This window comes from Schistocerca serialis, chromosome 3 (genome assembly GCF_023864345.2).
Source record: "Schistocerca serialis cubense isolate TAMUIC-IGC-003099 chromosome 3, iqSchSeri2.2, whole genome shotgun sequence".
NCBI classification, from domain to species: Eukaryota; Metazoa; Arthropoda; class Insecta; order Orthoptera; family Acrididae; genus Schistocerca; species Schistocerca serialis.
The window spans coordinates 893,446,585-893,461,340 of record NC_064640.1 but is presented as its reverse complement, the minus strand read 5'-3'; the positions used below and the strand labels follow the sequence as shown (position 1 = coordinate 893,461,340).

Sequence of the window (14,756 nt, the reverse complement as noted above, 5' to 3'; positions counted from 1 at the left end):
TAATGTAGCTGCAGCGTATGTGGATGTCAAATGAACAGGATGTAATTGTTAAAATTTACGTTTAGCATCTTGCTAAGTCAACTGGTCCAGGGTCTTGTACTGCATAATTTTCTGCATCTTTTGGAGTACTGTGCCGTCTGGCGAGCAGGGGGAGTGCTGCTCTCTGCAGTTGATACAAGTGGCAGGAAGCGCACAGGGAGTATCTGGATGCAATGGATGTCCGCAGTCTCAACATGTAACATCGGAAGTGCTGTGGGAAGACATGTGCCCGAATTTCCAGCACTTAAAGCAACACACAGGGGGAGGGGCAATATGGTTTAACATCACAGGGGTAAACCATCACCTTGACCTTTTCAGGCAATGAATCACTCTCAAAGGCCAAGATGAAGACACTGGTAGCAAACCTGTTGTCTTTGGGTCCCCTGTAAACATGCCGGATGAAATGAACACACCACCATTCTAGATTAGCATGGAGCTCATCGTCAGACTGCAAGAGGAGGTAGCGATGGGAAATAATCCCCTGGACCATGTTGAGGCTTTTATGGGGAGTGACAGAAACAGGAATATCACCCAGCCGGTCACAAGGGAGTAATGCCCGGGATTGGGCTGGGGATGCTATCTGAATCAAGACTGTACCGCTTTTCTCATCTTGGACAGTGCTGTCACTTCCCCAAACTTATCCTCAAAATATTCAACAAAAAACTGAGGCTTCATAGGTAGACACGAATCCCATCCATTCTGCTACAGACTAAATACTGAGGCGAACATGGCTCTCTTCTTTCTGTAGACCTACGTTCCTCCCATGGTGTAGCGAGGAAGGGAAACGATTTAGGGTCATACCAGTCGGCATTGTATTCGATCTTGCCCTTCTTAGAGACTGCTGGTGCTGTACGGTCACCAGCATGAGATGACTTAGTCCACTTCATTGTGGGTCATCTGCCCCGATGCTACCCACTCCGACCAGGGCCTCCCGCCACGGGCAACACCCAGCCACAGCAAAGGCTACCTGGCATGATGGCCATTGCTGGGAGTCCTAATACCCCAGGAAGATAGGCATCTACTCCTTGGCATATGTGGGGAGTTTACAGCTCAGGCATCAGCAGTGTGATTCTTGTGTTGTCAAGGGGCTACCACCAAATGGGTACATGACGGCCCCACCACAATGGACTGGCTACCGTGCTGGATATTGGGTGCAGAGATATTCAATACTGTCATGGGGGTGAAAGAGGACATGGGACAATGGAAGAAGATGACATACTCTGGAAAATATCCTCGCCCAAATAGTTGAATTGCACATGGAGATGCAAAGCCATGACAAGAGGTTCCAGAGATCGCATGTAAGGGCACTAGGGATAACTCATGCGCTACCTGCGACATCCTTCCCCATATGGCCCGCACTTCTGTAGAATTTGGAAAGTGGCAGGTCAAACCATAATATGGGACCTGAACTTATAGGGCCAAAAAGTTTGAGACTTCTTTTAGTCACCTATTACGACAGGCAGGTGCCTATCCTAACCCCCAGACCTGCAGGGAGAGAGAGGGGGAGGGGGAGGGGGAGCGAGAGGGGGAGGGAGAGGGGAAGGGGAGGGAGAGGGGGAGCGAGGGGGAGAGGGGGAGGGAGAGGGAGAGGGGGAGCGAGAGGGAGAGGGAGAGGGAAGGGAGAGGGAGAGAGAGAGAGAGTTTTCTGATTCCACAGATTTACAGAACACAATGTGTTCAGGCAGTGTCAGAGAACTGAAGGTCGCAATGAAGGTGGTATTCTTCTCAACTCCTCCATTATTCCTTCACATCCTTAGCTCCACATCCACTATCCCCTGTGATGCCCATACTTTTTTGAGTTCTGCAATTTCAATGTCCAGAATATCATGGCACGTGACTACACCCTTGCTTGACGTAAGTGTGTTATGCAACTTTTGTGATGCCCTAAGAAGTTCCACCTGCTTTGTCTTGTTAGTCTCAACCAATACAGAACCATTTCGCGTCCACTTAGCACACTTTACGGTACCAGTAAGTGCTTCTAAACCTTTATGAATATAGAAAGGGACACTTTTCCAAACATCCCCTCCTTCCTCTTGATCACCAGATACACATTTTTACAAGGGTGGTTCGAAAAGTTCTTGGAACAGGATAGAAAAAAAGTACTTACATCACTGAAACTTGTTTTTATTTTTCAATGTAGTCTCCTTGTAGATTATTGCACTTGGTCCAACGTGCCTTGGTCCCATCCCGAAAATGAGTTTCCTCCAGGCCTGAAAAATAGTTGTCAACTCCGGATATCAATTCTTCGTTTGAAGTGAATCTTCATCCACCAAGAAAAATTTTCAGTTTTGGGAATAGATGGAAGTCCGACAGAGCCATATCAGGTGAATAAGGTGGGTGTGGCAACAATTCATACCTTCGTGCATGTAATTTTGCAATGGCGATGGCACGTATGTGCGGGCGTGCATTGTCCTGTTGGAAGATGACTTTCTTTTTTGCTAAACCTGACCTTTTTGGCAATCTTTTGTTGCAATTTGTCCTGGAAGTTAGCATAATATTCTCCAGTAATTATTTGCCCAGTGAGGAGATAATCTACAAACAGAATCCACTTCGCATCCCATAACACTGATGCCATGACCTTTCCCACCGAAGGAATTGTCTTTGCTTTCTTTGGTGGCGGAGAATCAGCATGTTTCCACTGCTTTGACTGCTGTTTTGTCTCTGGGGTATAGTAGTGAACCAAATTTTCATCTCTGGTCACAAACCAGTGCAAAAAATCTTGTTCATTTCTACTAAAACGGGCCAAACATTGTTCTGATATGTCCATTCTCACGCGTTTTAGATCCAGGGTCAAGAGTCGCGGCACCCACCTTGCAGATAACTTTTTCATTTCTAATTCTTCAGTTAAAATGTGATATACCCTTTCAGACGACATCTGGCAAGCATGAGCAATTCCACGCACTTTCAATCAGCGATCCTCCATGACCATTTTGTGCACCTTTGCAATGATTTCTGGAGTAGTGATACGTCTTGGCCGACCACTGCACAGATCATCATCTAAGCTCTCCTAACCAAATTTAAATTCATTTGTCCACTTGGCAACAGTTGAATATGAAGGAGCAGAGTCCCCCAGTGTACTCTGGAAATTGGTATGAATGTCCTTTGCTTTCATACCTTTCTTTACGAAGTACTTAATCACTGCTCAAATCTCGATTTTTTCCACCTTCGCAATCACTGCACGGGAACAACAACAGAGTCACGTCACCGCCACAGCTTTCTGCCAACAGCACTGACGTGGCACGTGTTTACAGGCAACAGTCCAATGAATACCATGTAAACAACTCGGTGCGCTAGCGCTGACCTCTCGTGGTGATTCCGAGAACTTTTCAAACCATCGTTGTATTTATGATTCCTTGAAAGCTGTTTACTCCCAGGCGATACCCCTATCAACACTAGGAGTCAATAAGTTTGTGTTTGAGGGTCCTATCTTGGTACCACGAGCAGCTAGGGAAATAATGGTCCACTCAGATAGGCCCCCTGCTTTCCTGAGTAAACCCTGTACAACTGAGATGTAGCAAGTTCCTCAGAGGTTGCCGACAAATGACTGTTCCACCTAAACAGCCATGAGCCTCCTTGTCGCACCTTGAAATTAAGAGTTTTTGAGGTTTTAACTATTCTCACAATCCAGGCAGCTAAGCCAAGATCCCCAGTCCCTGTGACACACAATATTCCACCGCCACGCTACATGGTATTTGCTGAAGCATGCCCAGCACTCACTGTTACACAGTTACAGAGGACTTGCAGCACTTACCAGCCCCCAGGTCAGGAAATTGATTTGCGAAGCCCGTACCCAGCAAACAAATACTGAGCTCGCTGAGGTGCTTACCATTTAGCATGACCTGGGGGTCACATGTGGCTTATCGAATGCCACAGAAATGGCTAGCAGTGAAGCTCCATTGTGAATGTACCCTAGTGAAAGAGACAGCATCTTTAAAGAAAAAGTTGTTGCACACAGCATGTGCATATATTTGGCACAGTATTAAGAACATCAGACAATTTCAGTATGTTGTTAAATTTCCCTTGTCAAAGTGAATACACACAAATAATGTTAACTTACACTTTCCTGCATCAACCCACATTTGACACAGTGTTATAGCCCTTTAAAATGTTTACTAATATGGTCCAAATTACAGCACATTTTCCTTTTAGACACTAGTACATTTGTCTGCAATTTCATTTTAACCCAGATATTATCTTGACCTATTAATTTTGTTTTGCCTCCTGCCATGTATTACTTATGATATTTTTCAGCTAACAATTCATCTTCTTAAATTATTGCAGATTGCAAACCTTTAACACTACCTTAATTACACTCTAAAACAAAAGATTCTTTTCACCAGAAAAGAATAAGACAAATGGGTGGGACTCAGTAGGTGTGATGTACACCTACAGACAAACAAATGACAATATCGCGAAAATAGGATGATTTATTCATGAAAAAGAACTTAATAAATTGAGCAAGTCAGTAAAACGTTGGTCCACCCATGGCACTTTATGCAAGCAATTTTTCAGTGCAGGATTGATTGAGAGAGTTGGTGGATATCATCCAGACAGACATCACATCAAATTCTGTCCAATTGGCATGTTAGACCATCAAAACCCAGGAGTGGTTGGAGGGCCCTGCCCATAACGCGCCAAATGTTTTCAATTGGGAAAAGATCTGGTGAACTTGCTGGCCAAGGAAGGGTTTGGCAAGCACTAAGACAAGCAGCAGAAACTCTCGCCCCATGCTGGCTAAAATTTTAAGCCCAGGATGGCTTGCCATGAAGGGGAACAAAATAGGGCATTTAATATCATCAACATACTGCTGTGCTATGAGGATGCTGCAGATGACAACCAAAGGGCTCCTGCTATGAAAAGAAATGGCACCCTCATTGTCTTCATTCTTGTCAAACCCTACCTTGACCAGCAAGGTCACCAGATCTCTCCCCATGTTAAGAACATTTGGATCATTATGGGTTGGGTCCTCCAACCATCTCAGGATTTTGACAATCTAATGCACCAACTGGACAGATTTTGGCAAGATATCCCTCAAAAGGGTATCCAACAACTCCATCAATCAATGCTAAGCTGAATAACTGCTTCCATATGGACCCGATGTGGACCGACTCATTAAGGACTTGCTCAATTTGTGACACTCTTTTACTTGAATAAATCACCCAATTATTCCGAAATTATAATCATTTGTTTGTCTGTACATGTGCATCACATCAACCGATTTCTGTCCCATTTGGATAATTCCTTTCTGGTGTGTCTTTTTTCCCCCTTGGAGCGTAGATATTAGTTGCTTTTGGATATATGCTTCTAAATTTTTATCAGCAATTACCTGGGAATATTGGTGGCAGCTGTTGCATCATTTAATTATACTCTCAATCTATCCTTTACTGTTTATGACATATGTATCATTGTATCTTTATCATAATGCATAGTAGAATGTATTAATGTCCCCAACACTATGATGGTAGCCTGCATCCGAATTCTCTAACACCCCCCCCCCCCCCCCCAACACACACACACACACACACACACACACACACACACACACACACACACACACACACACGTATCTGAATTCAACTGTTCCTCATTCCACTACTTAGAAACATTCTGCATATTGTTTGCCAAGAAGTTATACAGATTCCATCCGAATACAAGCGCTCATATATGGTAAACTGCTTGGCCACAACCAAAGACGCAGTCCAGCAAAATGAACTTGTTAAACAATAAAGACACAGTTCAAAGTAAACACCACAACAACATTGTGCACCAATATTCTATAACAAATAGTTCCTTAAAAATTGGACTTGTCTCATTTCTTTTTTTTCTTGGGCCACTTACTATACCTAATATTTAGTGTTTTTAATTTCAGACAACTTTCTTCTCCTTCCATTAGTGACTCATGTCTTGTGATGACAACAAAGAAATTCAGCAAAAGTAGCAGATAATGTAACTATTTAAACCAAATGCCAGTTAATATTCTTGCAGTATAATTTTCAAAATCTCTTGAATTGTGAAAGAATTAAGTGTCATTATTATGCAACTGTTTTAATTAATTTCCACATTAAATGTAAACCATTACCTATGACTATGAATAATGAAACACATGTGGCCACAAACTTTGTACGATAGTTCCTTTTCCTCTACATTGTTGCACACCTTTTGTCTGGTAGTTTACCCAAGATACAGGTTTGTATAAACTGAAATATCAAACCATAACAGAGTTTTCATTCTGCATGTGAACTCTCCACTCATAATCAATAATGTTTTCTCATAACGACCACAAGCTGTGTACTTAAACCAATGAACTGACATCTCAAAGACTGGTCCAAGGTTAAATCTAGTGTGACTCGAATGATTCAAAGTGAAAATACGATGAGTGATTTCAACATGCTTAATTCAGTGACTGGACTAACCAAATTTACTCACCAACAGAACCTTCCTTCAAAAGTCGGCTGGGGATATATCTGTCCAGATATGACAGGCGGCGCGAATCTCTGTCAAGATATGATGCAGCATACGTTTGCACACCTGCAATTTTGGGAACAGAGTTATTTATGTATCAAATTTCAACATGTTAATGAAGTTAAATTACGAACTATTGCTTTCTTCAGGTAAATACATGTCATAAACATGATGAATGAGAGACTTGTGTCCACAGTCATTAATAATTATTCTTCTTTTCCCTGTTCTTTCTCTCGTATCTTTATGAGGTTGACATGTTAATTTTCACATTTGGTAATGTTAGTGGTAGAGGGTGGCCACACACATTTGCTGTTGCAGTGGAAGCTGTGACCTTGAACGCTCTGAACTGCACAAAAATGTGGTTAGAGTATAAATTGTTCATATCAGAAACAGTGGTATGAGCCATTTGAATACAAAATTAGGCATCTTAGCATAAGACACATTTGAACGATCACCTATTCAAGGTCTAAGAGAGGAAATCTGGTAACACGAAGAAACAAAATACTGATGCAACAAGACAAAAGCACAGATATTTCAATGCTGTGACTTCAAATGCCATATTTGCCTCTGCTTAAAATAATCACACTATTTGAAAAGCAATCTTTTCTACTGTCCTGATACTGTTGCATAGATATTCAAACTTTAAAGTACAAGTGTAGGATTTCAAACAAATTGTCCAAACAAAGTGGATCAGAACAATATTCACAGCCCCTAAAGCCACTTTCTTCATATCAAACTTACCTCCTGCATTACAGCAGTCCAATATCAAACACTGCAATATTGCCATTTTTAAATGATGATATCAGTATGTCTACGTCATAACCTGCCTTTTGGCAAGCATATTACAACATAGGCTTTTACTTCGGTTCAGAAAGCTTGTTTTAAAGCACAGAGTGTAGTCTGATGATAACATGACAATTGTGCAACTTCACTTGCAGTTTTTCACACTGTAGTCTTACAAGAATCAACAATCCTCCTCATGTATAGCTTATACTGCCTAACGAAGTACACGTCAAGAGGATGGTAATATTTTGTCGTCTTGGGTTTAAATTCACTGTTCAGAAAACTTTCATCCAACAGAGTACAATTTTTTATGATCCGACCAACAAACACACAGCATCAGGCTCTTCACATAATCATGTACATCTGCACCAAGGCTATAATTAGAATAATTAGATATCTTTTCATATGCTCTTTCATCTTTTTCCCACTTTTGCTTGCCTCCACATGAATGTTTCATAGGCATGTTGCTTCAAATTTGTTTGAAACATCTGGGCCAAAACTGCCTTGCAGCTCTTGAAATCAGATAATAGGACTTGTTAGCTAACTACCTCTCACTGATATGGCCACATTAATTGTATGGTTGGGTGTAGAGCTATGTATAAATTGTAATACAATATCTGTATTTTTCTCTCCTCTGGGAGACAGTGTGGACAATGAAGAATTTCATAATTACATTGATTTTTATCACTGTTCCAAACATTTTATTTATCCACACTCAAGTCTGTTACCTATTTGTTCACTTCTTCCACAGATTTTTGTTCCTTCTGGACAACACTATGATGATCTTCTATGTTCTTACAAGTGATGAACACAATAATATATCTGGTAGGAATGTTATATTCAGTGTAAGGTTTGTTAATAACAGTAACTGAACCTGTGAAATTGTCCAGGCCAACCACTTTATATGCTTCTAGTGTCCACATTTGCAGATGCCCATAATGAACAGCAGTACCATATGGTCTTGTCCTTATCAAACTGTTAAGAGTACATACTCTTCTAAAGTTTTTAATTGTGACAGCCTGTTTCCCTCGAAGTGACCCTGATGTCATCTTCTGCTAGGCATAATCTAATATTACCTTGCAATCTGCCGGTGCCTCATAAGATTACTATAGGAGTTCAAGCCACGATTGTAACTGTCTCCATATACATTTTCCAGTATGTTGTCATCAGTATACTGGCACTAGACTTTTAGGTGGTGATGGTTCATACTCACTTCTAGTTGAAGGGGCCTATTGCTCTGGAGATAAAAGTCTTGTACTACTGGACAAGCAAACTTTGGGTACAGGCTCTTCCTGTCTTCCTACACCTGTCCAGTATATCTTCTTGCATTTCCACATCATCCCAATTTTATCTGTGAATTATTATGCTATATAAAATATTAGTGAACGCCACATCCCCAACTCCAATCACATTTACATATACAACACATTACAACTTTGTCTCAAACATTTTGACACCATTTATGGGATTAACTCACCTAATGATACCAATATATGCTCTTCAGTCTCTACCCCACAACCTAACACACTAAAAGACAGCCCCCTATTGCAGCTATACTATTCACACAACCAATACAGATGGTATTTCATGAAAGACGCCCAGGAGGGGGTCCGCAGTTTGTGTGGTGCGTTTGCCGTCTGTTGCCGCCGTGTCTGCCGGCTGTCGATATGCGTAGTTCTCGAACACCAATACTTAGCGTGTGCCTCCTACATTGTGCGTCTCAGTGTACTGGTGTTTTCTTTCGAGGTTTTTTTTTTTAAGGTTAATTGCTTTAAATATTGTTGTTAGATGTTATTATTGCCACTGCACCGAATCTGGGGCTTTCCTTGTCTGTGTGTAGCTGGGCCTCATCCTCAGAACACCATGTGTGTGTCTTCTATGCTGTGTGACTGAGTGTTCAGGTGTTTTCTGTCGTCTTTCCATTCGGTATGGTGTACATGAAGGATCAATGAGTGTTTCTTTTGTTGAACTACACAGAAATAGAATTGTATGTGGAATGTTGGCTTGAATTCATACAAAAATTTCCCAGTATGCATGTTCCCAATGATTCGACAATACACAGACTAGTGAAAAAATTTCAAGATACTGGATCTGGTTACGCAAATGAATGTCTAGAGAACCTAGTGTTTTACCCGAAAATAAATTAGACAAAACAGGAGAGGCCTTGGAAAGAAGCTCTAGAAAGTCTCTGTGCCATTTGGCACTTAAGACTGGTGTGTCAAGAGCATCTCTTCACAGTGCTGTGCACAAAGTGAAATTGAAACCATACAAAATCACAGTAGTGCATCAACTGAGGAACTCAGATACAGTTGCTCGATCTCGTTATTGCAACTGGCTGTTACAGTCTGTGCACGATGGGGAAGTTGATCCTTAAATGCTTTATTTTCTGATGAAGCATGGCTGCATTTGTCAGAGTATGTTAATTCTCATAACAATCGACGTTGGAGCTCTGAAAATCATCATGACTTACATCAACAACCTCTGCATGAGCTGAAAACAGGAGTTTGGTATGCAATTACTGCAAGATGAATTACTGGACCAATCTTTTTCCATAAAACAATAAGTTTGGACAGGTACTCAAATAATAATTTTTCCCGTGCTCCAAATGTGAATTCAACAGGAAGAAACCCTAATAACCATTACAGTGGAATGTACCCTCTGCCATGCACCTTGCGATGGTTTGCAGAGTGTAAATGTAAACGTATGTGAACAATATAATGTATCCTTTTTTTTTTTTCAAGAACCAACACCTAACGAAAAGATGTACCGATATTTCATGAAGGACAATGCAGGCCCACACATCGTCAATGCATCAAATCAGAGGTTTTTTTTACGACAGGATAGTTGTCCACCCTCCTCGTTCTCCAGATCTAAATTCGTGTGATTTTTATCTTTGGGGAATGTTAAAAGACAAGGTGTATGCAACCAATCTCCCCACACTCGAAGAGTTGGAAGACAGGGTTTCGGGTAGTCATTTCCCAGATTCTGGCAGCAGAAATTTGTCGAGTGTTTGCTAATGTGTTCAGGAAATGTCAGGCTGCTCTTACCAGAAAGTGACATCATTTTGAGCACCTACTGTAAATAAAGGCAAGCTTCAGTTAATAATATGGCAACACTCTTTATGCGTAACTCAGGGGGAGTGCGCCTGCAGCCGACTACCAGCAAATTAGTGTCCGAGACGCAGATGCAGTGGCAGCAGCCAGTGAGTGTGCCGTGCTACCTGCAGACTCCTCCCAGGAATCTTACATGAAACATCCTGTACTTTTTAGTGCAGGTATCACGTGCCACCATTGGATGGTGTTAGCAGACAACACCTGGATTTTGTATGTGAATGGCCAATAACACAGTTTTTTGGGTGAGAAATTTATATTCTACGCACATTTTGGTGTGGTTCTTAGCGTTCGTGGTCACACACTTCCTTTGATAGTAAGCGTCCTCAGCTGACAACTACTTAGCTATATCAGGGGATGTATGTATCTTACAGAATGTTTTTGAAATGATGAGCTTTCTACCCCCCCTCCCCCACTTCAATATTGTTTCATTTTTGCTCCATGGTGCAGCTGTGAATAGCCGTACAGTATGAACAACAGTTTTCATGAGAGTGTACATAACCTGTGGTATCAGGTATATGAAGTACCTCAGACACCAGGTGCTCAAATTTTCCATTAGAAATATCCCTTATGCTTGATATACACTGTTTGACAAAGAAATTGAAATACCCAGAAGATATTTATTTATTTACATTTTCTTTGCGTAGAGCCATCGTAATGATGGCTTTTGCAAACGTCAGACTTAATACTATGGTTACATTTACAAACACTATATTCCGTAGCTGTTGCTTCTTATGTGTATTTTTTTCATTTATCACATTACAACTGATATACTAATGCCTCATGTTACAATCACTATCTTAAAATTCGTTGAAAGAATACAAACATTTTTCTATTAGAAAAGATTTTAATTTTGTTTTAAAAACATTTCCCCTGTACATTCTTAGAGAGTTTGGTAACTTATTATACCAAATCAAACCACTGATAATATGGACTTCCATCAGTCATTTTTAACATTGTTCTGTTACGGAAATAGTTACACTTTGTTCTAGTGTTGTGATCATGTACATCACTGCCCTTGATAGCTTCTGTTGGTTGAATTATAAAAATATGCATCTATATTGAAGATGTACAGAGAATATATTGTCAGATATTTCTGCTGCACAATCACTTCACAACATGAATCTCTATGTCCCATCCCATGTATATGTTTTATTGCTCTTTTCTGTAGTAGTAGTATTCTTTTTAAATGTACATCAGCTGCACAGCCCCATAGTTCAATTCCTTAATTAAGAAAGGGGTGAAAGTGTTCCATAATATACTAATTTCAGTGCTTGGCTAGGAACTATCTTTGCGAGCTGGCTGAGGAGATATATGGCACTACTGACTTTTCCGCATACGAAATTAATGTGGTATGTCCACCGCAAATTTTCATCAACATACACACCCAGGAATTTACAGTTACCATTTTCTGTTGCAGAGATATTACACACACTATTCATATTGTTGTGGTGAGAACAGCCTGTTTTAAATGTCAGTAGTTGAGATTTGGTGACATTCACCTTGAGTCCCTGATCACTGAAGTATTTTGTTACTTCTGTGACACCACTAGTAGCAAGAGATTCTAGCTCATTACATTCACTCGCGTAGAATAAGATTCACATGTCATCTGCATAGCTTACAATATGGGAGTTAATGGGTTGTGCAGAGGGTCCAAGGATTGAGCCCTGTGGTACACCTTGTAATACAGGTTCACTGGTGGACTGGGAGTTCATGATTTTATTATCTAGTTTGTATGACAATTTAGTGTTTTGCTTACAATTCAGCAGGTATGTGGTTAGAAGATTCATGGCTTTATCCCCAATACTATAAGATTTTAGCTTTTTAAGAAGTACCCTATGGTTTACCGTATCAAATGCTCATCAGATCCAAAAATATACCTGCAGTCTGCATCTTCTGGTCCAACAGACAGTAAACTTCATGAATGAACTGTGTAACTGCTGTGGTTGTACTTAGCTCTTTTCTGAAGCCATGCTGAGAATCTACAAGGTTTTGTGAAAAAGGCACTTAGCTGAGAAAGGATAATGCTTTCGAATATCTTACTAAAAGTGGGAATTAATGATATTGGTCTATAGTTGGAGACATCTTCCTTACTTCGCTTTTTATACACTGGTTTCACTACACTCATTTTTAGAACTGTTGGATACATGTTCTCTCTAATGTTGCAATTAATCAGGTAAGAGGTTTAGAGATTTCTTTTAAGCACACTTTAGTAATAGCACTGGATACGCCATCCCATCCAGATGAACATTATTTCTTTAGCATGTATACTGCCCTGCAAACCTCCTGCTCATTCCCTTCCACAAATTCAAATTCGGTACACTGCGTGAGATGGCATCGGGTCTCTAACTGTGAATCTATAATACGAGTTGATTGTTCACCAGAAATGTAGTTGTTATTAAAAATATTAATATAGTATCTGGGTTTTTTATAATGTTACCATCTGTCTTATGCTGAGTGGGTCCATGTTCATCTTGTTGGGACCTTTTCACTATTTGTCAAACAGCTTCAAGATGCTTTGCTTATGTTGTCAGACTGTTCTATTGTTTTGTTGTTAATCTGCTTCCTTAGGTTAACAATTTCAGTTTTAAAAGTTTGCTTGGTCCTATTGTATTTTTCCTTGAAAACCGGCATAGTAATGGCTTTATAAAGCTGGTTTAGATCATGTACTTGCTGCCTGAGCCTAATCAGATTTGTTGGGAGTTTTAGTCTAGGATTACTTCCATTTTGACAGTGTTTAACTACCTTCTGGATTTCTCTGACTGGACAACTATATTCATAATGATGCAGTAGGGTTGAGTAGAATTCATTCCATTTCTCATCCGACCGTTTTACCAGGTACACAGAATCCCATCTCTCATTCGCTAGTTTGTGTTTAAGAGCATTAATATTTGAGGTATTCAACATTTGTTTCTGTAGCACAATTTTTGTTATTTTAGGCACAACTGAATTTTTGTATTCTACCACCTGACAGAAGTGGTCAGAATAAAGAAAATCTAAGTTACTGTAATTTACCTTATCTATAACATCTTTGTTGATTATAGCATAATCTATTCTAGTGGAACATGTGTCCGTCACTCTGGCGTCTGAGTTCACTATATTTACAAGACTGTATGAGGTCAGTACATCACTGAGTTTCAAGTTTACTATACTATTTGAGTTTGCATCTATATTAAAGTCACCTAATATAATAAGGTCATTAGAACTGGACTGACCAACAACACTACTAAGTTTATCCATAAACAGCATTACAATAGCATTTGGTGGCCTATCTACTCCAATCACTTTATGCTTTGGTAACTTAAGATCATTACTGTGGGAGTACAATACCTGTCATTTCACTTGATCCTTCTTTGGTGTGGTGTTCAAGAAAGGAAATTTTTTAAGCTTTTATGTCCTTATTTAGATAAAATGCCACGCCACTACCTTTATGGCTTTGCTACAATAACTAATGGTCATATGTCAATGTAACTTCGTAGAGCTAAACACCACTCGTCGGTATGGAAATGAATAAGAGTTGCAATTCTCTATGACAAGTAGAAAGGCCAGACCTGACAGATTTTGAAAGGGACCTGGTATATACATTTGGCCAGCTGGCTGAATCATTCAATAATCTGATTTGTGTGGCATTTGGGTGTGGCTTGGTTCCAAACGTTGGACTGCTTTGGAACACGAACCAGGGATACTCAATGTCAAGGTTCCAGTCAACCACATCTGACCATCAAAAGGGAGGATCACTGTATTGAGCACTAAGCACACTGTAACTCCTTTGCCTCTTCACCTGCCATTTGAAAACATGTAATGTACCTGCACCATGACCTGGGGAGAAAGCTCCAATTCTTCCAATGTTTTGAAGAGGCACAGCAGTGTTACTCCTGGATTCATGGTATGAGGAGCCATCATGTACAACTTCAAGTAGCAGCTGGTAGTGACTGAGAGACCTTTAACAACACAATGTTATGTCACGAACATCCTGTGTACTTACATGTTACCTCTTGTGCAACAGCATCGTGGTTCCATTTTCAACAGAACAATGCTAATCCAGACATGCAACATGTCTCTACGAACTGTGCAAACGTGGTGTTGAATTACTCTCATGGTCAGCAATATCCCCACATCTGTTCCAATAAAACACTTATGGGAAAGGACTAGTTACAACAGTTGTGTGCCAGCTTACCTCAGGAGAGAATAATATGGCTTTAAGAAACCCTTCTCGTCCAAATCAAAGCATTCATCAGGGCCAGAGTGGATACGATGTCATACTGATAAATGGACTCAGGCATCCAAGTTCTTTGTAAATTTGACTTAATACTGTAACCACTGGAATAACATCACATAAACTCTCAAACCTAGGAGTTTCGT

General features: G+C 40.3%; 1 protein-coding gene across 3 annotated transcripts in view; it reads right to left on the bottom strand.

Moving 5' to 3' along the window:
* Nucleotides 1-14,756, bottom strand: part of LOC126471137 (delta(14)-sterol reductase LBR-like) — an 887,948-nt gene that overhangs the window by 637,659 nt on the left and 235,533 nt on the right. For all 3 annotated transcript variants that reach the window (XM_050099227.1, XM_050099228.1, XM_050099230.1), the window contains exon 13: nt 6,466-6,567. In XM_050099227.1, the coding sequence (XP_049955184.1) occupies nt 6,466-6,567 (102 nt within the window). The remainder of the gene's footprint in view (nt 1-6,465; nt 6,568-14,756) is intronic.